Here is a 23,822-nt window from a genome sequence, read left to right as displayed (position 1 = left end):
GAAGAGAATGGGCAGGTCTATCTCTCTGTCTGCAGGCTCTTGTCTGTTGCCTGTGCTGGTATAGGAGTAATGCTGGTGAGTATTCAGGGGCTCAGTCTGCTCAGGACATGCACCTGTGCTCCTGGTGGAGCCTCTCCAGAGGGTAGGTCCACACACAAGGTGCTGGGTTAGCGCCCTTCCTGTCCATGCCCACCCCAGTCCAGCTAAATTTGTGCCATGGGGGTTGCAGCACTGGGGCACTGAGCTCCTGCCCCACCAGAGCCTTGGTTTGTAGGAGTTAAAGCCCAGATAAATGAATCCATTTCCCTCCACTGACCTTTGGCCTCTGTCCTGCACAGAATCCCCCAAGGATCCTGAGAAGCGAGCACAGTCTGTACCATTCCCTGCCCTGCCACAGGAGTCAGCGTGTCTATCCTTCAGCACCACAACCGCCACAGGAGCCTGGATCTGCTTCTGCTGCAGTGCCTCTGACACAGCCTGCTCCTACCTGGGCACCTCTTGGCCATGAGTCTGCCTTGCCTGTGCCCCAGGAAGGAGGGGAGAGGGAAACACTCTCAGTACCCAGCACTGCAAGAGCCCAGGGCACTGCATAGCACCCCACAGTGCAGGATGCAGCCACAAGCCATGTCCACCAGGAGCAGAGGGAGCTCACAGGGAACTAGCATCTGCTCAGGACATGACTCCCCAGGCTGCAGCCTGTTCCCTGGCAGTGGGCCCAGACGACTAGAGTGCTTGAAAACTGTCAGGGCCTTGGTGTCAGCATCTCCAGCAACCACAGGGCTGCCAGCTTGCAAAGAAGAGTGGGAACCTCCCTTCCCTGCTGTATGCTGGCATTTCCAGATGGATCTGTGCATGGCAACATGTGTACCCAGGCTGAGTGCATGGTCCCTCTCCTGCTGCACAGCCGCTGCTGCCAGGGCCTGCAGAGGTGCTCAGTGTCATCTGAACTTCCCACGGAGCTGTGCCCCTGCTTAGATCGCACTGGTAGGCTGCAGAATTTCCCCTCCAGCCTGCCCAGACCTCCAAATGTCCCTTGTCTGACTGTCCTTCCTCCAAGGGGTTGTATCCCTCCCACTGTGCTGACCCTTAGGACTCTCATGTTGCTTTTCTCTGCGCCTTGAGCAGTGGTAAGAAACAGGGTCCCAGGGGGACCTCAGCTCCTGGCCACGCCAGAAGCTCCACCTGACTCTGGAGAGAAATATCTTTGTGTTATCAGAACCAAGAGAGGCTCCAGCTCAGCTGCAGCTCTGGGATCTCACATGAAGCCCTGGCTGTGCGTTACAATGGGGGAGGCTGCTTCAGTATTTTCACTGACAAGGCATTCCTGAGAGGTGACCTGACAGCAATCTTCCCTCCTGCCTTTCCAATTTCTCTGTCATACTGAATGAACGCAGCTCTTTTTTCCCTTTTTGAGACACCTCAAAAGCCCATAAATCAAATGTTGAGATCTGCTGTGGCCAAGAAAGGAAGGATTTGGAAAAAGAACAGGGGCTCAGGAAAGATGCCACTCCTGGTCACTTATCCCTAAAACCCAGGCTCTAGGCATCTCCATATACTGCTCAGCCTGAAGAAGAGAAGGCTGCCCCAGTACCTAGTGTGGGCAGGTAGTGATAGGATAAGGGGGAATGGTTTAAAACTGACAGAGGAAAGATTTAGATAAGATATTAGGAAGAAATTTTTCCCTGTGAGGGTGGTAAAGCACTGGCACATTGCCCAGAGAAGCTGTGGCTGCTACATCTCTGTAGTTCTGGGCCAGGCTGGACTGGTCTTGGAGCAACCTGGGATAATGGAAGGTGTCCCTGCCCATGGCAGGGGAATGAAATGAAATGAGCTTTGAGGTCCCTTCCAGCCAGAACTATTTTGTGAAACACACCAACCCTTTCCGGGCTTTCTCAGAAGACCTGAGCAGCCATCTGCATCTCCAAGAATCCTGCCTGTCAGTTAGGAATTAGGAGTTTTGATGACCAATACACTGGGAGGCAACCAAGGAATTGTTTTCCGGTTGCCCTAATGATTGCCCTAAAAAATGGCTTTATTTACAAGCTGTATATCAACAGCTTGGAAAGGTGTAATGTTCTGGAGCACCTGTACATGATCAGACCTGCTATTTGCTAATGAGCCACATCACATGCTGACACAAGACAATTGGGTGTGCTGCTCCCAATGGGTCATGTTCCTACCAACAGGTGGAGGGCCTGGCTGTGTGTCACTCTTTCTGGGCTTTCTGGTGCCTATGGTGAGTGATGGCTGCTCCATGCTCCAGGACTACCATGTCCTTATGGATCAAGAGGACGAGGTCTCATCTGTTATTCTCTGGTGACCGGTCTATTTGCCTCTGCACCTGTCTCAGGCATGGGCCCATTTACCATGCAAACTATTTCAAGACCAAACTCTTTTCTGAACATATTTTCTTCTTATAGATGCTTGATTCTCTCCAGAACAATCACAAGGAATTAAGAAGACTTGGAAAAATATTTCTGAGTATATTCTTCAGGGCTGCTCCTCTCCAGGACCATCCTTCTCCTTTCCTGTAGCTCCATGCTGTGTCCTCTTGCACTACCCGAGTTTTGTGGGCTCACCATGAGGAGATGTTTCTTGGCAATGCTGCACCTTCTGCGTGCAAAACATCAGATGTTTTCCTAGCTGTAATAAATCTCACTAGTTACTGTTATTTTCCATTATTTTTATAGTGGTTTGCAGACTTTTCTCTGATGCATAGCTGGCTGCACTACCAACATCCTTTTCCCGTTCTCTCCCTGCTTTGCACAAGCTCAGATGTGAAAGCTGTAGACTGGAGACCATGTGTGTTGGGAGCAATAGTGTCATGCCAGGGCATTGCTTCTTCTTGTCTTCTTGTCTAGGTGGCTTATGTAAGAAAGAACCGAACAGCCACCTGGTTGGGAGTCTTCCCTGCCTAGCTATGATTCTGCCCACACTTGCATTGGACTTCTAATCCTTGCTGCTATGCCTAATATACAGCAGACAGGCTGACCTGTTGCATTAAAATGCCCTATCTATACACAATGAGATTCACAGAGCTTTTCACAGAATCACAGAATAGTCTGAGATGGAAGGGACCCAGAAGGATCATCAAGTCCAACTCTTAAGTGAATGGCCCATAGGAGGTTCAAACCCACAGCCTTGGAGTTACTAGCACCATGCTGGTAACCATGACCAACTGAGATTGCTAGTACTCCTTTCAGCATTTGATATGTTGTCTCCAATTAACTTTGGAGATAGAAGATTAATTTGTCCACTGCAAAACCAGTATAAGCAAGTATGCAGCAAAAACTCCCACCAGCATCCCATGATGCTCTGCTGGCTCCCCATGAAGTGCTTTCCCACCCTTCCCTTTCCTGGAGGTCATTCTCTTAAGTCCCAACTTCAGTCAGTCACTGAACTATGGTTAACTGCAGCTCCATCATTTATGGTGGTTACAAACCAGCACTTTGCTCCTTTTGACTAATTTACAGCTGTCAGGTGCATCACAATCCAGCTATCTCCTTCCATTATATTCCTTCTCCCTCCTCAGCGGTATGATGGCACAAGGAGAAATCTTAAACTAACCTTTCACAAAGAATCTGTCACTCCTCACAAGTTGTGCCCGCATTTTAATGTCTCTTTTGCTGTGTTTGATCCCTCAAGAAGCTGCTCTGCCTGCCACCCAAACCATGCCCCCTTCCTGTCCCCCCTCCAGCAGCTGTGATGCAGGACACAAAAACCAGCTGTCACAAAGCAAAGCTTCTCCCAATCACCTCACAGCATTTATGTTTTATTCTTAATGCCACACACCTTTAACATCCTGCATATCAGCAGGTGTTGTTACAAGGCTCCTTCTCTTCTCCCAGTACCTGTTAAGATGTTCCTGGCCCCAGGTACACATGGTAAAGTGAACCAGCAGAATAATGAAGGATATCATCAACATCCACCAAAATCATAAAATGGATCAAAGTCTCCATCTGATGTTACAAAAATTCCTCACATAATTCTTTAAGATGCTCCTACAGCAGACTTCTCAAACCACCCCATGGAAACACAGCAGGTACTGCCAGACTGGTCACTGAGGAAACACCACAGAACACACACTGTAACTGCCAAACTTCCCACCAAAAGCAAAAAGAGCAGGCAGCTTGTCCCACCAACTACCATGTGTGACAGCATTGCTCCAGGTTCCCTTGAACCCACATCCTATGCCTAGTCTTGTGGCTCAGCCTCAGTGGCAGCAGGAGCATCCAGCTGGTCCAAAACCATCAGCTACACCTCAACACGAGGCTGGGGTGGTGGGCTCCCAGCTGAATGTGCTTCCCTGTGTTGGGCAGAACTTGCACCAACATGCTGCATGCTGTTACTTCTTCTCTTGAATCCTTTGGCCTCCAGTTGTCTCATTTTTCTCCATGTTTCAGGGAAGCACTTGCTCAAGTGACACCCAGCTCCTATCAGTTACTGGCATCCCAAAAGGAGGTTGGGCTTCACACATCTGCATACCTGGAAGCTGCTCGTTGCAACAGCTACAGCCCAGCAGCCTGACCTCAGCTCGGCTAAAAACCTGGGAGGGGGGAGAGCATGGCCAACCACTTGTGTGCTCCAATGGCAGTCATGCCAAGGTGCATCCCCCACTGCATGCTCACACTCCTCTCTGCCTGGTGTATCTCCAGACCATGAATCCAGCAGACACTTGTGAACACTGCAGAGCCCTGGGTGCAGGGCAGGATGTTTCTTCACAGCAGGGACCATATGGTGTGCCTAAAACCCTCTCCACAGTATGAAACTGGGCAGCACCTTTGCCATCCAGTGGGAAGGCAAGTCCCTCAACAAGTAAAGGCTTTGGAGAACCTCAGGGAGGAGCAGGCAGGGACAAATCCCAGCTGTGGCACTTGACCCACACTGCCTGCTTTTCACCATGCTGTGACTCCAGGGATCTCATATGCTCTGAGATCCCATGGCCTCTCTTTCAAGGGCTCCCCATTCCTGGCAAGTGAACCCTTCCCTGCCCAGCTGATGCAGGGGGGCAGGGAGGCTTGGGGAGGCTTGGTTTCTGCCCCCTAATTCTCCCATCCTCTTCTGATGTGCATTCTTTCATACTCCACATTCGAAGTGCATAAGTCAGATGGAAAACTCTTCCCAGGATTAACTAAGGATAAATTCTTTTCTCCCCCTTGCTATGACAGTGGCTGGATTAAGACCTTAGCTATATGCGAACAGTGGAGAGAAGCCCTCATCATGGCCAGAACCTGAGCCACATAATCAGCAAAGGATTAAATCTCTATGAGTCGGGGAAAAGAAGTACTGTCTTAGAGCAAAATATTTAGATTCTGTAGAATACTGGCTAATTACAATATTTTTCTTCAAAAAGAACATTTATAAGAACACTGAAAGAAATATTTGAGAACACTACCAAAGCCTTGAGTAATTCCTGATGCAAAAGCATTCCCTCATTTTTCAGGCAGCTTCCCCATTTACTGTTTGGAGTTGGGATGACTTCAGGTGGGACTGAGTTGCACTGACAGGTCTGGTGGCATGTATTCCTGTGGCCTGGAAATGCTGAATCCCTCCTGGCAAGGGTCATCTCCCAGTTCAAACCAAATGGTTGGGTGTGCTGGAGTGTGAGACGTTGCTATCAACTTCAAAGACCCTGCCGGCAGCAGCCTGGGAAAGGGCCTGCAGAACTCTTCCTGGGAAGTGGGAGGGCAGTTTATCACCTTCCTCCGTCTTTCAGTCCTGTCTGGAGAGCTGCAGAGGGATGTGGACACAAATGAGATTCCTTAAATGGCCTTTTCTGAGATTCTGATGAACTGAGCTGCTAATTTAAGTCACAGCTGCCATGTCAGGAAATTGTTCAATGATACTGGGGGTCACGTCCCATTACCATGGCTGCAGAAGCAAGGCAAACCCACCCACAGAACCCTAGCAGATTTGGTGTCATGCTCCCAAGCTGATGCCCACCCTGGTCCCAAACAGCTCCCATCACATGCTTTGCCTTCTACTTTGCCCCCATTTCCCCCTTCCATATGAACAACCTAGCCCAGTTCTTTCTCTCTCAGGTTCAATTTCTGCTGATTTTGCACCCTTGTTCAGTGATTGTAGCCTTGGTGAGTGATCCCAGTCAGGCAGCACTGCTGATACTCACCCCTTTGTCTTGTGTTTTGCTCAGCCTTTGGACAGGGCAGGTATCTCTTTGGCCTAGCAGTCACCTCTCCATTTAACCTCAGCCCAGAGCCAGACATCTCCTTTAAAGTTTGCACTACTGTCATTAATGCTGGTATTTTCCTACATTTCATCCAGTGCCACCTGATGCAACACCAAATCTGACTTTCAATAGAGGCTGGAGTCTCTTCATTGGCTTTCATATACCCATTATCCCACATGCCAGTAGGAAACAAGTCACCCCGACACTCCTGGGAGCCTATGGATACTCTGCTCTTCCTTACATTAGGCACGGCATGGTGAGGGAAGGAGCTTGGGAGAGGTACACAGGCAAAATCACTTTCAGAAAACAAAATCCTTTGTTTTTTCTAAATATTATGCAATTATGTATTATACTGATCACCAATGCAGGACAAAGAAGCGAAGCTTAGGATGTATTGAACAAGCAAGATGATATCACACACCCTCCAAATGGATGGGATTATAGGATTGATGAGGACCGGTCAAACCATCATGAGATGATCCTACTGTGCAGATAAAACATTTCCTGAGTCTGTTTCTCTTAAAGAAAATACCTAGGTTTGGATGGAAGATCTGAGTGACAAGAAATAACTTCAGGGTGAAATTGCTGAAAAAATGACACTGCCTCACAGATTCTTTTTTTCGCCTCCCAAGAACTTCCCAGCTTCCTGATAGTCCTAGCTCAGGCTAGGGACAGTTTCCAGAGCTGTCTCCCGACAGTGCTGACAGCTTTTTCCTACAGTACTTCTGCTCCTCACACCATCTCTTGACTGCCAGACTGACCAGCTTCCTGCAAATCATGACATTTCAGGGAATATATTACACATCTGTGAGGCTCCCCTCATTCTCTCCCACAAAGGCAGTGAGCTCTTCACGTTGATGTCAGATTCCTATAAGGCAGAAGAGCAGCCTGCGGTTCTCGTGCACCTAGTAGTTGTCTAGAGCTAAAGCTAGGAGAGATGAATGCCTTCAGAGATGACAAAAGACATTTGATCCATGGTGACATTCCTGGCAAATGCTAGAGGAGCAGTTATCTAGTCACCACTCAGAGATGCTTTGTTGGGAATGACTGGCAAAGCCCTCTCTGCAGCACTCACCATGTGTGTTCTGTACCAGATATGGTGATACATCTGTTTATCTCTTCATTGGTACCACACCTCAATCTACATGGATGCTGCTTCCATGAGATTCGCAAGAGATTTCCATAAGCTTTTCATTATAAGAGTATGCTTTTGGTTGCTTTCAAGTTGCCAGACTGAAATTACCTGAACTACCCATGTCAGGCACACATCCATCAGCCTGGGTTAAACAGACACTCTGAGTTGGACCAAACCCACAAGAAACACAGTCCACATATTTCAAATAATGAGAGAGGAAAAACTATTTATTCATAAAAAGAATTGTACTAGCTTGTTACCTTGTTAAGAAGCCTGCACACCTTCTTACATTGGTCGAAGCCACTAAAAACATCAAAGTTACAGCTCAGAGCAGAAAGCCTCTGGGCTTGGGTCTTTTGCAGCATCCCTGCAGACCAACCTCGACCAAACGATTAATTTCTGACAATGAGTTCATGCCATCCATAACTCTTTCAAGTTTGTGAGGAAAAGTCTTGTAAGACACCACGATCGCTCCTTTTCTACCATCTTCTCACAGGCTCTTCTGCCTGTCTTTCCTGCCAAGGCACATAGTGTTTTCTGCAGTAGGACTGAGGTGGTGACGTGATGCTGTAACAGCTGTGACATTTTTTTCATGTTATTAATTCATTAATCAAACCTGGGCTCAGGATACTGGGAGCCTGACTGGCAGTAGAAGATCCTCTCTGTTCACCATTCTGCTGACAATTCACTCCAAGATGTCTCCCTGCTCTCAATCACCCCTTCCACTCTTCAGCAAACTCATTAACAAAGTAATTCCTGACAACCAGTGTCTCACTGAAAATGGTACCTAGAGTGAAAAACAAATTTAAATCCAGGATGTGACATTCCCTGAAAACAAAGCATTGAGAGAGTGACACCTGGCACTACAGAAAAGGTCTCTGAACTGCTATGCCGGTACATGTTTAGGTGCTCATCTTTGAACATCTTGCTCTGCATGTCTTGTAAGGACTGATACACAGACCGTTCATAAAACTACTGTTCCAGAGAAGAACTGCAGGATTTAGGCTTCCCAACAGGAGAAAAAGACACTTCCATGATGAGAGGTCCAACTTCATGATACTTACATGTCAGCAAATTGCTTTGTTACTTGATGCAAACGATGGAGAAGCTGGGCAGATGTGCCTATGAACACAAGAAACAGGGCTGCCCCAGGTCATACAGGGAATAAGTCCTTACTAGGAGAAGCCAGGAGGAAAACACTTCCTTCTAAATGTTTGACTTCAGGGTTGTGTTCTTGGATTGAATTGAATTGACATGGAGATACAACTCATGCCCAAGAAAAGGAATGCTTCTGATGCTTTTTGACATAGCTCTTCTCTGTGAGTGAGACTGGCACGCTCTGTCTAAAGGAGAACACCCCATGTTGGAGGCAGCAGCATTCTGTTCTCATGGCAGAAGTTCCCATTCTGTACTGGAAGACAATGAGAACTCATCACACAGCAGAGGCAGCATACGGCATGACATGAAAGAATGAACCAAAAAGCTGTGAGGCAACATGACTTCAGGCTCATTAAAGGAAGCTGCTTTGAAATTTTTTCTACAAACTCAGGGCAATGGAAAAGAGGTCCATGCCAATCTGGTTACTGGGGCTTGCAACTGCACCCAGTCTTCTTAGAAGCACCAAGGAGAATGCTCAGTAGAACAGCACTGACCTAGAACTTCAGCAGCTTCCATCATGAGGTAGACAGAGGAATTTGCATCCAAAGGCAATGCCATTTTTTTCTTCCAGAAGAACAAAGGATAAAGGCAGGACCAGTAAACACCTGAGGATTACTGGTGACGTCTCAGATTTATTTTTCACTGCCTGCTTATTTCACTCCGACACCAAAAACCTCATTTCTACAATGCAAAGTTTTACATTTCTTCATGTACATAAACACAGAATAAAGCTACAAACAGTTCACTTGGGAGACCTCACAGGTGTGTGAAAAAGACACTTTGCTGCACTCATGGCACTTGTCTGGTGCAGAATCTAGTACTTACCACTATGATGACTCCTGCATTAAGTATTGGCTTAGCAGGCTAGCTTCTTGAAAAATAGGGAGAAAAAAAACAATTGTTGACTCAAGGCCCACACAGATGTAGAAGCAGTTACTTTCAACTTGCAAACAGTGGCCACATAAATAAACTCTTCAATGACCTCAGGCTATGGGCTGGACTCCAGTGGAAAGAGGCTTAACAAAATGCTGTGCCACAGGGTAAGGCCCAGCAAACATTACATGCGACTGCAGAGGAACTCACACCACAGCCTAGAAACATAGATTTTGAACAGTGTGGAATCAAAAGACTAGTTTTACAAGGGGACTTGGGGATTATTTCAGAGTAAGAAACTTAGCTTTAGGGTTAAAGAAGAGCAGTACAGTTTGCCCCAAGCTCCACTTGTACAGGCTGCACAAACCAACAACCCACAGGTCATTTATGAGGAAAGCTAAGTGCACCAGAGCAAACTGCTGCCTTCTACTGCACTGCAGACTTCAAAAATGAGGGGGTACTGCCTGTGACACCTGAGCAGCCAGACTTGTTTTGCTCATTACTGTAAGATGCAGAGATCCTGGGACGCTGGGAACAGAAACTCAGGGAAATGGTGCTGGTAGCAGAAGAAAAAAAAAACCACAAAAGGGAGGTTGCCTGTCACAGCCAGTATAACTGAAAGATCTAGAACTATTTAAACAAAGTTTAGGGAGAGAATTTCCAAGGAAAAACAGCTGCCCCCCCAAGAGGACAAAGGTGAATTTCCAGTGGGAAGACTTTAATTTCTAAAGTACTGAGAAATTCAGCAGTTTGCAGCAGTGGGACACAGGCTAAACAAGCCTGTTGTGTCTCCATTCATGGACAGAGAGGTTTCTATCAAAGCATGGCTCTGCCGTGGCCAAGGCAGAGCTCTGATGTAATCTAAATGCTGCTTTGCAAAAGGTAAATTCATTTCATTACACCTCGGGCCAAAGTCTGGCAGCTGAGAGAGCCAGCAAATGAAGGTATAAATCTTTCAAGACTTGGGCAAGAGAGACCAGAGAGCAGAAGTCAGGAATATGTCTGAAACCTACTGCAGAACAGCTAGGGAAAGTGTAAGAATAAAATGCTCACTTCACTTTTGTCAAATTGATCACCACCAAATGGTGAGATGGTAATAAGCAATTTCCTCCCTGGGCTGGCCAAATAAAATAGAACTGCATTGTACTGGTCTTCTACCAAGGGCCAGATGGAAAGGACTGGCATTCAGCCAGCCCATGCACAGAACAGGTCAGTTCCCATAGGAGCAGCAGAAAGGTGTTCAACTGCTCTGTCCACAGTGCTGCAGTACTCAGACAATGTTGTTAATCTCTCCAATACCAGGAAAGAAACACTGGTTCCTCCCTGAAGGTAAGATGAGAAGACAAAGTTCCTGGTAGGCACAGAGACAGTCTGATTACCTAAGAGGACAAGGTTGATATGATGCAAAAGTTCAGGCTCCTGTTCCTCAGAAACACATATTTGGGTAATTACCTTGCCCTTATACTGATAGGATTTATATTGCTTTTGAACATCTGCTGCTGACATTGACTACAATGTAACAAAATAAAAGCTGAGCACAACAGATGATGGTACAGTCTGTAACAGACTCATTGATTGTAATAAACCTAATACACCTAAACACAGTTCTCGACAGTAATTTTCCTAATTCTTTCATGCAGTTCAACATCCTGCTGTGCACAGCTTTTCAGAGATAAGGCCTAAAAAAGCCACACATGCACAGTGATTTTTTGATGCCTTCACAAGGCGTTTTCTCTAACACACAGAGAAATCCCCTACCAGGAGGAATGATACAACTTGCTAGCCTGAACAGGCCAAACTGAGGATAAACAGAACTAAATGCTATTCTGGGAAGTGAAGTTCTCAGGCCAAAGCTGCAGGCTTGTTAGCTCAGGCTCATACGCAACTGGGGATGGGGGTCAAACAACTCAAATATGAAACTCAGGTTTTAGCCATTTACAAATGAGTAACAGATTTAAATTTAACTTTTTGCCACATATCTTGGATTCCACAAAATCATGGAATGGTTTGGGATGGAAAGGATCTTAAAACTCATCTTGTTATACCCCCTGCTATGGGCAGGGACATCTCCTACTAGGCCATGTTGCTTCAAAAGCCCTGTCCAACCTGGCCTTGCACACTTTGAGGGATCGAGCAGCAACAGCTTCTATGGGCACCTGTGTGTGCCAGGGCCTTGCCACTCTCCCATGGAAATTCTTCTCATTATTCCAATAACCCTGCCCTCTGGCAGTGGGAAGCCATTACCCCTTGTCCAAGGTCCCTCTCCAGCTCCCCCGGAGCACCCTGAGGTACTGAAAGACTGCAGTAAGGTCACCATGGATGCGTCTCTTCTCCAGGCTGAATAATCCCAACTCCCATAGCCTTCTTTTTTTTTCCTCTAATGAATTAGATTCTATTGTTGGAAAATTATCAGACAAACTTAAAGTGCTTCTCTTTTTTTTAACAAAACCTTTACCTTTTCCCTTTGGTGCCCTATAAATAAAGTATCAAATAATATTTATCCTTTTAAAATCTGCAATCTTACATGTTTCACTCTTGCTGGACATTCTTCAAGAAGAAATATACCACAATAATTTCTGCACAGAATGAATTCCTTCAGATTTTGGATATTAAGTTCAGATTCCTTTGATCCAAGACACAGCCATGCTGCTTCAGGGTCCATTTTAGAAGAACGATTGGAGTTGTTTTTCCATCGGACAAGTCAAATGCTCAGACAAGTATTCCTAGTCTTCAGGGCTCCCGCGTTCAGGCTGCATCTCGCGGGGGTAGAAAGGAGGGGGAATGATGGGGGCAGGAGAGAGATAGAACAGCCCCTGAGCTGAATACTTTCACATTTCAAGATGAACCAAAAGCACATAACTGAAGTAAGAACATTTATGATTTTATATGCCCTGTACATTAATGTTTTTTGGTAAGTACGGGCACTTTCAGAAGCTTCTTCTCGGTGACCTCGCAGAGCCTTCACCAGCGCAGCAGGACCGGCACCCGCCGAAATCCGCGCGGAACCTCCATAAGAGATCAGCGGCGGGATCCTTTCATCCAGATGGGTCCTGGAGCCACTCCCGCCGTTCGGGACCGGCGGGCCTCACCCACTCCGAGCTGGCACCCAGCAGTCACCGCCAGCTGGTGCCCTCCGCTCACGCCGCCGGCACCGCGGCGATCGGCCCTCGCCCGCCCCCCCCTTCGGCTCGGGCGAGCTCGGCAAAGGTCGGAGGGGGCTCCCGTTCCCAGGCCACCTCACCGCGCAGCCCGGCCCCACCACAGCCGCTACCCCGCCCTAGGAGGCCGCGGCGGCCGCTCCCCCAGTTGCCGCCGGGACGGAGCCTGAGGGAAAAGGAGGATCCCGCGAAGGGTCCCGAAGCGGCCCGTGCGCCGCACTCACCCACCTCCGCCGCTCCCACCCGGCCGCGCGCGCCCCTCACGCGGCGGCGCAGAGCACACATTGGCCGCGCCGAGGCACTTGCATCATGTGCCTCTTCTTGACCAATGGGGGACAGCCGTGTGGCTCCGCCCCGCGGGGGCAGTTGCGGTGCCGGGCGCGATCCCACAGCAGTGAAGACAAAGTAGGCCCGCACCGCACCGCACCGCACCGCACCGCACCGCACCGCACCGCACCGCACCGCACCGCACCGCACCGCACCGCACCGCACCGCACCGCACCGCACCGCACCGGCGGGGCGCGGCATAACGAAGTGCAGTGCGGTGCAGTGCAGTGCAGTGCAGCGTAGCGCAGCGTAGCGCAGCGCTAACCGGCAGGGGGCGGGGCGGGGCGGGGCGGGCTGGGCTGGGCTGGGCTGGGCTCGAGGCGCGCGCGGCCGCTCGTGCATGCGGTGCGGGCACAGGCCCAGGCCCGATGGCGGCCGCTGCCGCCATGTCCCTGGGTAATTACAGCAGCCTGAACCGGGCCCAGCTTACCTTCGAATACCTGCACACCAACTCGTGAGTACCGGCTGGGGTGGGGCGGGCCCTCGGCATCCGGCCTGCTCGGGACCCCGGCTCAGTGCGATGGGCCTGGCCTGGCCGAAGCACGCGGGCCGGTGCGGCTGGGCGGCTCCCTGCCCCCGGCCCGGGCGCTTCGTGGTCCTTCTGGGGACCGGCTTTTGTACCGCGGGCAGGTCCGCGGGTCACGGAGAGCCGGTGCGTGGGGACAAGAGGCCCCAGGAGGAACGGGTAGTCCCCTCAGGCAACCAAACCCGCTCCGTCGTATCTCTGCGGAACAGTGTGTGTGCGCTGTCGTGCCGGCCACCATCCCTCTGCAGCATCTGGCTTTGTGTATGACTGAGTGTTTTGCAGGTTTATTTTTAACAGTATTATGATACTCTTTTTCCAGTCAGATTTTTGCATGTCTCCACTGAATTCCCCAAAATAACACCTCTTGAGAAGAGGCAAAGACATTGTTTAAGATGAGTTTCTTGTGGGCGCAGAAAATGAGGAGCACCATCAGGGAGCAGCACTTAAATGGGGTTAGGCACCCATCAACACCTGCCTGCTGCTCCTGAGCCTCGTAATGGCATGTATGGAGGAGATGGAAGAACTCATTCTGCCCGAACTGGAAGAACACTGTGGAACCATTTGGCATTGCTTCATTTTGATCAGCCGGTCACCGGTGTAAGATTGTCTGCTGATGTTCTGTGGAAGAGTTGACTTACTGTTATCCATCAATTGAAGAATAAATAAAGTGCAGCTTTATCTTTTTGTTTCCCTTTTCAACATGTGAAGGATCACAGTGGTCTACAGCAGTCTGGAGAAGGCACAGAAACATGGGCGGCTTGGTTTCAAAAGATTTTTGTCTGGTTCTGTTGGTAATGAGATACATCTACAAGAGCAATGCAAGAGCAGCTAAGACTAATCTCACATATGCGAAGACCATTACAATCCATTTGTTTTCAGAATCAGGAAAGTAATGGGCTTTGAACAGGGAGATAAACCTAGTAATGGCTCCATGTCACATTTGGGTCTGCTCTTTAGCTTGGCTGGTGACGGTTGCATGTGGAGTGAACAATCTGGTACCTGAAGATGGACAATACTGAGTCATGTTGTGGTGCTGTTGTTGATTTGTGAAATTCTCATGTCCAGCTCCAGAAGACAATCTTTTTTTATGGATAAGAAGACTGTGCAGATGATGGCAGTGTTCTTTCAGCAGCTTGTGTTTGCCTGCAAAGCTCCAGAACTCTGCCCATCTTCGTAAGAAGATAAAGTCTGTGCTAAAGACTGAGTTGGTGATGCTGCTCTCAAGTATATTGAAGCTACTTCATGTTGCCATTGTGCTTACGCTGCTGTCTGCTTGTGGTGTGCTGCGTGTCTGCAGTGATATCTGCACTACCATATTCTTGGAAAGAGCTGGAAGCCAATGCTTGGATACGCCAAGGCCAGAGCTCCTTGCCCATCGTGAGCAAAGAGCCTTTTGAGGTTATGGGAATCAGTGCATAAGTGAAATGCTTCCCTAAGAATGGCAATGGGAGTAATGGAAGTCATTGTAAAAACAAAGAAAGCAGCAAATTGACCTATAACAACTTTTCCTGCTCTTCCAGAAAAAAAATGAGCAAAAACGAAAATGAGCTAATCCCCAAATCAACCCAAGGCCAGTATAGAGATTTTGATAGAGGAGACTGGTCTCCTCTGGACTGCTCTCTTGCTGAGGAAGACCATCCTATCTTAGATATATTCTAGTTCAGTGCTAAGTGTGTTCTCATAATCAAGAAGGTAGAAATTCTTTAAATTCTTTAAATTGCAGTGAAAGAGCAACCATCTGGCTGCTAGAGTGCAGAAGAAAACCATGCTTTTTTTTTTTTTTTTTCCTCCTTCCTTTTTAAGATCTTCTTTTGGGAAAGTTTCCATATGTCTGACTCAGCACTCAGTCTGAAGTGCTCTACAGGACACAGTTGATCAGGTCCCTGAGCTTGAGGACCTGCAGCAGATCTTTCCAATAGCAGCTTAATGCTTACATGTCTGATGGCACATGGAGTTGAGTCTCCAGCATCTATGTGAATACATTCAGTTGCCATATTTTTTAAAAGTAAAAATATTGCTGTGCTTTTCCATCTGCTTTACTTGATGAATAGTTGAGTAGAGACAGACTTTTTAGTAAGTTCTGTAGTGATGAGACAGAGGGCAATGGAGATTCACACTGGATAGAAGGAAGACATTCTTCCCTGTGTGGGTGGGGAGGCCCTGGAACAGGGTGCCCAGAGAAGCTGTGGCTGCCCCATCTCTCCAAGTGTCCAAGGCCAGGTTGGATGGGGCTTGGAGCAACCTGGTCTAATGGAAGATGTGCCTGCCCATGGCTGGGAGTTGGACTAGATGACCTTTAAAGATGTTTTTCAACTCTTACGTTTCTATGTTAAAGTTCTTTTAAATCCTAGAATGAAAATCAGTCTGCATAAGCACACATGAAAATGACATGTGCATTGTTTTATGACTTTGCAGCGTCACCTTCTTGCCTTTGCCTTGGTATTTTCCTTAACAATTAAATGCTGTTACATTAAGATACTTCCAAAGTTATTCATTGAGATGGTGCCAAAAATAAAACAGAGACCAGCCAATTTGTATTTGCATATTTTGAATATTTGTAATAAAAAAATTAATTATTTTGTTAAAAGTTGAGGACCTGTAATTGTCTTCTAGCAGTAGGTAGCCTTTAGCTTGCAGCTTGTGTGTTGTTGTGTAACTGGAATTGCCCTAGTGAATACAGCTGGAGTGGAAGATCACTCAAATAGACTTCAAGATGACTAAATGAGGGACTTGAGGAAAACTAGTAATTGCAGAACAATATTTCCCTCCTCCCCTGCCAAAATTCCCTCTTCTTCTTGTGCTTTTTGTCTATTTTGGCCTGAAACAGAGTGCATTATTTAGAGAATGGCTGTTTTTCCTGAGGCATGTGTCAAAATAAAGCATTTTCCCAGATGTGCCCTCCTTCAGAAGAAAAGTGAAGTCTTAAGTCTCTCATTAGTAATTAGGTACTTGTCTGCAAGGTCTGGAGTCCACCTAAGTTCAAGCAGGAGGTACCTGTAGGAACTTCTCACAAAACAAGTTCTTCTTCCCATGGGACATTACTCCAAATGATTCTTTGTAGAGGTGTTTGAAGTTAGACATGTTTCAGAGCCATCTTTTGTCACCTATGTTTCCATAAATTGCCAATGTTGGACTCACCTTCTAGATTCCTTGTCAAGCCTCCAGTTCTGTGTGGAGCTGGCTCAAATAGAAGTGCACATTGTGGGATGATCCAGGCCAGTCTTTGTCTCCCCAGATGAGCTGTTGTTGACACTATGGATTTTGATACTAGTTTCTTCCCTTCTATTTGTTGTTTCACCCATTGTATGGCAGTAGTAGTTGTATTTTGGGTACTCGGATGCAGGTTGTTGTGGCCTCTAATGACGCCTATCTAAAATAAGCTCACCTTGTTTGCAGGTTACTAGCAAGCTCTGATAGGCTTAATTTTGCCAACAGTTTGTCCTGTTTTTTTTAAAGTTGTGCTGCAAGTAAAATAATCCCAAACTTTTTTGAGATGTGAGAAATGGTCACTGATTGATTATGATGGGTATGAAATATTTCAGGCACTTTTGACTGTAAGGCAAGACCAATGACTTTGTTTGAGATTAGCTGATTAAATCAGGCCAAAGCACTTCATCTGACTTAAGTTAGATATTGACAAGTATGTTCAAATTCATAAATTGAATAGAAGACTTTTATAGTATATATTCATTTTTGTTAGTAATAAATAGCTGGAGTGAATTTCATTGGCTTGTAGCAGGTTTCCCTTTGCTTGTGTCAGCACAAGAGGTTGCAGTTTTGGGACCTGGTCAAGATCAGTAGTGTTGGGCTATGTGGAGATGTTTTGTTTTGCCTTTCTTGTCATCTATAGCTGTGCTATCACTTGTTTCGTTCCAGCATCTTTCTTTGAAAATCCTTATTTGTATCTTATTTGCATCTTTTCTTTGAAGTATTCCTAAAATTGTGGAGTAAAAAGTGCTCATAAAGCATTGTTACTAGTGTTAAAGCATGCATCTGCTTATGGGTTACTTCCTAAATAGACTTTGGTGATAGTGAGCTGTGGAGTTGAGTAGACACTTGTAAACTCAAGAGAACACTTGAAATGTGTAATCATCTTACATATCTGCTCACTCACCTCCCCAGTGGAATGGGGAGGTGAATGGTATAAGGTTAAAACCCATGGGCTGAGATACGAACATTTCAAATATTGGAGTGAAGAAACATAAGATAATAATAGGAAAAAGAGAGAGAGGAATAAACCCCAAAAGTCAAGTGATGCTCAGTACAATTGCTCAGCACCCACTGACCCATGCCCCGCCTGTCCCCCAAGAGTGATTGGCCCCTCTTGGCCACCTCCCCCAGTTTGTAGACTGAGAAGAACATTCTGTGGTATGGAATATTCCTCTGGCTGGTTTGGGTCAGCTGCTCTGACCATGCTCCCCTCCAGCTTCTTATATAGCTGACTAGTGCAGGACGCTGAAAAGTCCTTGACTTAGGGTATGCATGGCTTGGCACCGGACACTGGTGTGTTATCAACATTATGCTCACACTAAATCCAAAACACAACTCTTAACACCTACTGAGAAGAAAATTAACTCTATCCCTGTTGAAACCAGGACAGCAGGAAATCCTGTTCAAATGAAGGAATACCAAGATTGTGTTTCTATGGAAGCTTTCTGATTGGGTAGTCTTTCAAACACTGTTCCCATTGGTCTTGTCTCTGCGGGAGAGTGGAGATACAGAAATCTCTGTTCCCATGGTTTTAGAGGTAACTTTTAAGCCTGATGTGTTTTCCTCTGACTGGAGCTGTGTTGATGGGTTGTGTGATCACCCTGAAGATGGCTATGAAAGTGTGTTTTGTTGTTATTTACAGTGTGGACAGCTATATATTTTATGTGTGGGAAGTACCTATGTGTCTGTTCTAGGAAGGCTGAAAATATGAAGAAATACCTTCTTTTTGGTCACCTGTTGGCTGTATGTGAGGGTTTTGTGCAAACTGAAACATCTTGATAAAACTGGTTTCTGAAGTCTTAGTCTCTTCATTGAACAACCTAGAGGAGTAACAAATTCCATCAACTGTTTCTCCACATCTTTGCTGTTAACCTTATGGTGGATGTGGTTCATCTATGTTTGAAAAAATTGTTAGATTTTGAAGTTAGGTTGCCAGCTTGGGCATGAAGTGGAGATATGGCATTTATGTCAACAGACAATGTATTATAATGATTTTTATTAGCTGCTTAAATTTTTCTCACCATATGTTTCAATGTTGAGGCATATAACTAATGGCTTCCAAATGGGAGCTGCTTAAAAGAGGGGGCAGTGAAGAGGCTGGAAACTAAACATGTCTCTTGAGATTGTGCTGAAGTGGTAGCTGGGTTCAATATTTTAGTGTTAATTTAGGAAGGTGGCGGGGTACCATAGTGTCAGAAGACTTCCTCTAGATTTGTAGCAGTTGCATCTGCTGGATGTTAGCCAGGATCTGGAAGCATTTTTCTGTCACAAATAACTTCTGCAATGGGACAGCATGCACGGGGGACACTCACCTCGTTCATAATGTTCATGTCTTGTTGCCCAGAGTGGCTGTGGCTACCACATCCCCAGAAGTGTTCAAGGCTGGGTTGGACAGGGCTTGGAGCAAGGTGTCCCTACCCATGGCAGGACGACTGGAATGTAATTAGCTTTAAGGTCCCTTCCAACTCAAACTGTTCTGTGATTCTGTGATAATCCTTATCTGGCCATATTTACTTACAGGCAGTATTTAGGTGCTGTGAAAAGACCTGTCACTGTGCTGTATAAGGATTTCCATGAACTGTTGACTGGGTCATAGGCTGGTTCATTGGATCATCATGTTCTCTATCATGTAGGCTGGTTCATTGGATCATCATGTTCTCTATCATGTCTGTGTAGCTGCGATATGTTTTAGACCACAGTGAGCTGCAATTTGGGGCAGACTGGCTGCTGCATGGCTGCCTCTGGCAGACAGTAAATCATTTGTTCCCAGTCTGTCAGCCATACTGTAGTGTTGTACCCATTTGACTGGATTTGTTTAAAATGTAGTTGAGATTCTCATTTATTTAAAAGTCACTTCTTTTTTTAAGTGTTGGTGTAACTCTGCTGATTTCTATTTCATTGCAGAACTACCCATGAGTTCTTGTTTGGTGCCCTTGCTGAACTTGTAGATAACGCCAGGTATGTACCTGAGACTGCATAATTCCCAAGGTAACTTTGGTTAAGATTTCATTCACTATGTATTAGTTGATCTTAAGCAATTTTCACTTCTAGTAGATTTTACAAGAAAATAGAATTTTAATTTAGTATGAGTATTTCACTTGCTCCTCTTACATTGCCACATCAGCCCCCTAAAAGAAAATAATTATTCCTGGAAAGACAGGTTTGAATGAATCCTGGAGCAACTCATATTGGAAAGGAAATTCATAGCAGACACGAGAGATTTAAAGAAAAAAACTAGTCTGCCTTTTTGTGCAAAGAAATTGCTAAAATAAATACTACAGGAGCTGTGACTCTTCTGAAATCTAAAATATCATAGTATCAAACATGAGATTGAAAATCAAATCAGTAGTGGGATGCTGAAAAATAGAGCAAGAACTGCTAAAGGAATTTTGACATTTCAGGGGATATGGTCTTTGGAAATTCCAGGTGTTGGGCTGCCTGTCTCACCTGTGTGTGGAGGGAATCCCTGCTATAGGAGCCTCCCAAGCCTTGCATGCTTTTGTCTTGAGCTAAAGGAAGTAGTGTCATGAAGCACTATGGAAATATTTTTGGGATTATTTTCTCTCAAATGTGATTTGTCACAGCATGCATTTTGTGATGTAAGGAGCTGAAACTGGGGCATTTTTGAGTTGGAAAGCTTCTGTTTGGGGAATCAGCTGTGTGTGTGTGTATGTGTGCACGCGCATGTGAGCTGGCACTGTGTTCATGGTTGCAACAGGTAAGAAAAAGTAGGGGTGGTTTTCCTTTCACCTCTTGGTTCCCCTCTGTCTGAAGAGAGGTTGTCTTCTGGGAAGAAATACCTACGCTGGGTTGGAAGTACAAAATTGAAACAAAGTGTCTGTGGCATTTTTCAAGTGGGGTTTTGTTACAGCTCTATTGTGCCACAACCTCTAGTCAGCAAACCAAGGTTGGTTTGGGAAGAGAGCAGTAGTGCTGTACATGCTGTACTTTCAAATACAGAGGAAGATGCAGTGTGTGAAGGGCCTCACTTCAGTGATCTTGTAATGACAGTTTCCTGCAACAATCTTGAATGTATTTGAATGAAGCTTTATGTGAAGTTACTAAACCTTTTGTTGGCAGCTCAATAAAAATACTATAGGTGTTGTTTGTTTTGTACAGGAGGCAGCTTAGAAGTGTGTACTCATTTGATTGCCAGCCCCAGAATGACTTTTGTTAGAATGCCAGTGGTACTTCCTGTCACCAGAACTGTTTGTGCTAGCAATATCTTATGCTGGAGTTTAGGTTCAAATAGACAAAATGCAAGACAATGTTTTCTGTCACTGATGACTGTGGGGCCTCTGTGGACTTTGATCTATACCGCTAGTTATTTTGGAAATGCTTGTGTATGCCTAGATTTTTAGCTTCATTTCTGTTTAATGTTTGGATATCAATTGTGGTTTTATTTCTTTGTAGAGATGCAGATGCCACAAGAATAGACATTTATACTGGTAAGTCAGTCATGCTGCTTCCTTGCATGTCAGCAATTAAGCCAGTAGTTAACTTGGATTTAGGCTGCAAATGTTGTCCTTGATTGAATAAGAGCGAGAGTACTTATGCCCAATCCTGGGGTCAGTACTGGGCCCCTCAAGACAAGAAAGATATTGAGGGGCTGGAGCATGTCCAGAGAAGGGTAAGGAAGCTGAAGAAGGGGCTGAAGCACAAGTCTGATGAGAAGTGGCTAAGGAAGCTGGGGAGCTCAACCTGGACAAAAGGAGGTTTGTGGGGGGCCTTCTTGCTCCTACAACTCCCTGACAGGAGAGTGCAACCAGGTGGGGGTTGGGCTCTTCTCCCAGGTAACAAGTGACAGGAACAGGAGAAAACGGCCTCTAGTTGTGCCAGGAGAAGTTTAGATTGGATATTAGGGAAAATTTCTTCACTGAAGGTGTAGTCAGACACTGGAACAGGCTGCCCAGGGCAGTGGGAAAGTCACTATCTATCCATATATAAAAAATGTGTAGATCTGGTGTTTAGGTACATGGTTTAGTGAACTCAGCTGTGTTAGATTTGTGGTTGGACTTGATAATCTTAAGGGTGTTTTCCAACCTGAATAATTCTATTGTTCTGCCATTTCTTCTGTGCCATAGTGCCTGTTGTCTTTCAAAATGGAGTATGTTTACAAATATCTTGGGGAAGCAATTAAGTCAGCCTTCACCTGGGGTCAGGTGAAGTGAGTTGCTCTTTGTAGTGAATGCTAAAAAACTCCACTGACAAAATACAGTTTTGTAGTGAAGAAGTTCTTAGTCATTCTGGAAAAAAATTTGGTGCTCTTTCTTACAGCTTAGCCATATTGCAGGTTTAAAAGACCTATTTGTTGTGTTACTTTTGTTGTTAACACTGATCCCATTTTTTGGAACTTTTAACTTCTGCTTATGAGAGCAGTGAATAACTCTTCTCTTGCAGAGAGACGAGAGGACCTGCGAGGTGGATTCATGCTATGTTTTTTGGATGACGGAACAGGAATGGATCCAAGTAAGTGACAGAAAGTTACACCTGCGTTTGCAAACTGAAGTTTCATGTTATAGTTTAAGTTGAATTAAAAGCTTAGTTCCATTGAAAAGGATATGTTCCATGCCTGTATACATGTTTCTGCCTCTCCACCTGCTCTTTCACACCATATTACATATCAAACCATTTACCTCTTCCATTGCAGAAAACTAATCTGGTCAAAAGAAAATTGTTTTGCTGCATTATAGAGTTGGGTCAGCTTGGCTTGAAGTTTCCCAGTACACTGAAGTTGGCCTTGGGGCTGAAGGGAGACTAGTGGAACAAGAAGGGATACAAACACAAGGTTTGATGGCATAAGCCTTTTGCCTGTCTGGCTGCCAAATGATCAGTGTATCTCAGCTCTAACCAGAAGGTGTGCCATGGCAAAAATTAAGGTTCTGCTTTGAAAACAGTTTGCCATTGTTCATCATGGACGTTGTGTTTGAGATCAGTACTGGACAATATAAAACCTTAGTAATATGAGAATATAGCAAGTGTATTTCTGCCTTGTAAGAATTGCTGTAGATTGGTGTTGTATCTAGCAGGAGAAAGCTGAAAGCTTTTCTGCTGTACTTTTGCACCAATGTGCAGCACTGTCAACCCACCTTTGAGTCCTGAGGACTGGTACGTCATCCTGTGAGGAGTTCCATACAGGGCAGAAAAATTGGGTGAAACTGGGAGGTGAATTTGGAGAAGATAAAGGAAATGGGTAAATTAGCAACAACTAACATTTTTGCACTGATTCCTCAGTACTTTAAGTTCCTCTTGTGATGTTTTCATAGTTCAGTCCCAGCTGGCAACGCAGTCCTACACAGCTGCTTACTGCATCTCCACTGGGATGGTGGAGAGAATCGGAAGGATAAAATGTGAAAACTTAATGGGTTGAAATAAAGACTGTGCAGTAGGGAAAACAAAAGCTATCAAGGAATTCATTCTCCAGTTCCTGTGGGCAGGAAATTGTTCTGCCACCCCCAGGAGATCAGGCCTCCATCATGTAAAACAGTGACCTGGGAAGGCGAATGCTGCAAGGCCACATGTGCCCCTCTTTCTCCTGCTTCCCCACCTTTATCTGGTGAGCACTACACCAAGATGCATGAAGCTTGGAGCAACCTGGTCTAGTGGCAGGCGTCCTTGCCTATGGCAGGGAGTGGAACCACATGGTCTTCAAGGCCTGTTCTAATCCAAACCATTCAGGGATTTTATGATACTGTCTGGAATTCCTTGGGTCAGTTGGGATCAGCCATCCCAGACTTGTCCCCTCCCAAGTCCTTGTGCAACCCAGCCTGCTTGCTGGTGGTGCAATTTGAGAAGCAGAAAGAACCTTGATGCTGTGTAAGCTGCGTTGGGGACTAATGAAAACTGTGTATTAGCAACTTCTTTAAAAGACAGTCCCTTGCAAGTTAGCATGGAGAGATTGAACTCTATCCCAGCCGAAACCCCTATAGATACGAAGCATTTAATTCCATTTAATTTGTGCTTTGATACACAGATTTGTGACTTCCATAAAGGAATTTGGTTTGAACTCTAGATACCTTCTGTATATTCTTTGGAATACAATTAAGGATGCTAAACGAGTCTCCCAAGAATACTTTTCTGCCATCAGTTTAGCTGAAGGAAACAGTAAAGCCCCATCCACAAAAAAAAAGCTCTGAGGTTGAAGTGTGGCCTTCTGATAGTCCTTAGGATCAGGAAGAGGAAAATACAACCTTGTCTGCCTGTGTTGAAAACTGCGTGTTACTCTGGAAGGTGCCATATGTCTTTTCT

The 23,822-nt window shown here is 45.8% G+C and overlaps 1 protein-coding gene across 4 annotated transcripts in view; it reads left to right on the top strand.

Annotated features, from left to right (window-relative positions):
• Positions 1-13,162: 13,162 nt before the first annotated feature.
• MORC2 (MORC family CW-type zinc finger 2) overlaps positions 13,163-23,822 on the top strand; it is a 49,116-nt gene continuing 38,456 nt past the window's right edge. For all 4 annotated transcript variants that reach the window (XM_084217031.1, XM_084217030.1, XM_084217032.1 and 1 more), the window contains exons 1-4: positions 13,163-13,292; positions 19,479-19,532; positions 20,988-21,022; positions 21,975-22,043. In XM_084217031.1, the coding sequence (XP_084073157.1) occupies positions 13,207-13,292; positions 19,479-19,532; positions 20,988-21,022; positions 21,975-22,043 (244 nt within the window). In that variant the 5' untranslated portion in view covers positions 13,163-13,206. The remainder of the gene's footprint in view (positions 13,293-19,478; positions 19,533-20,987; positions 21,023-21,974; positions 22,044-23,822) is intronic.

This window comes from Fringilla coelebs, assembly GCF_963513975.1.
Source record: "Fringilla coelebs genome assembly, chromosome: 17".
NCBI lineage: Eukaryota > Metazoa > Chordata > Aves > Passeriformes > Fringillidae > Fringilla > Fringilla coelebs.
This window is presented reverse-complemented; position numbering and strand designations above follow the sequence as displayed.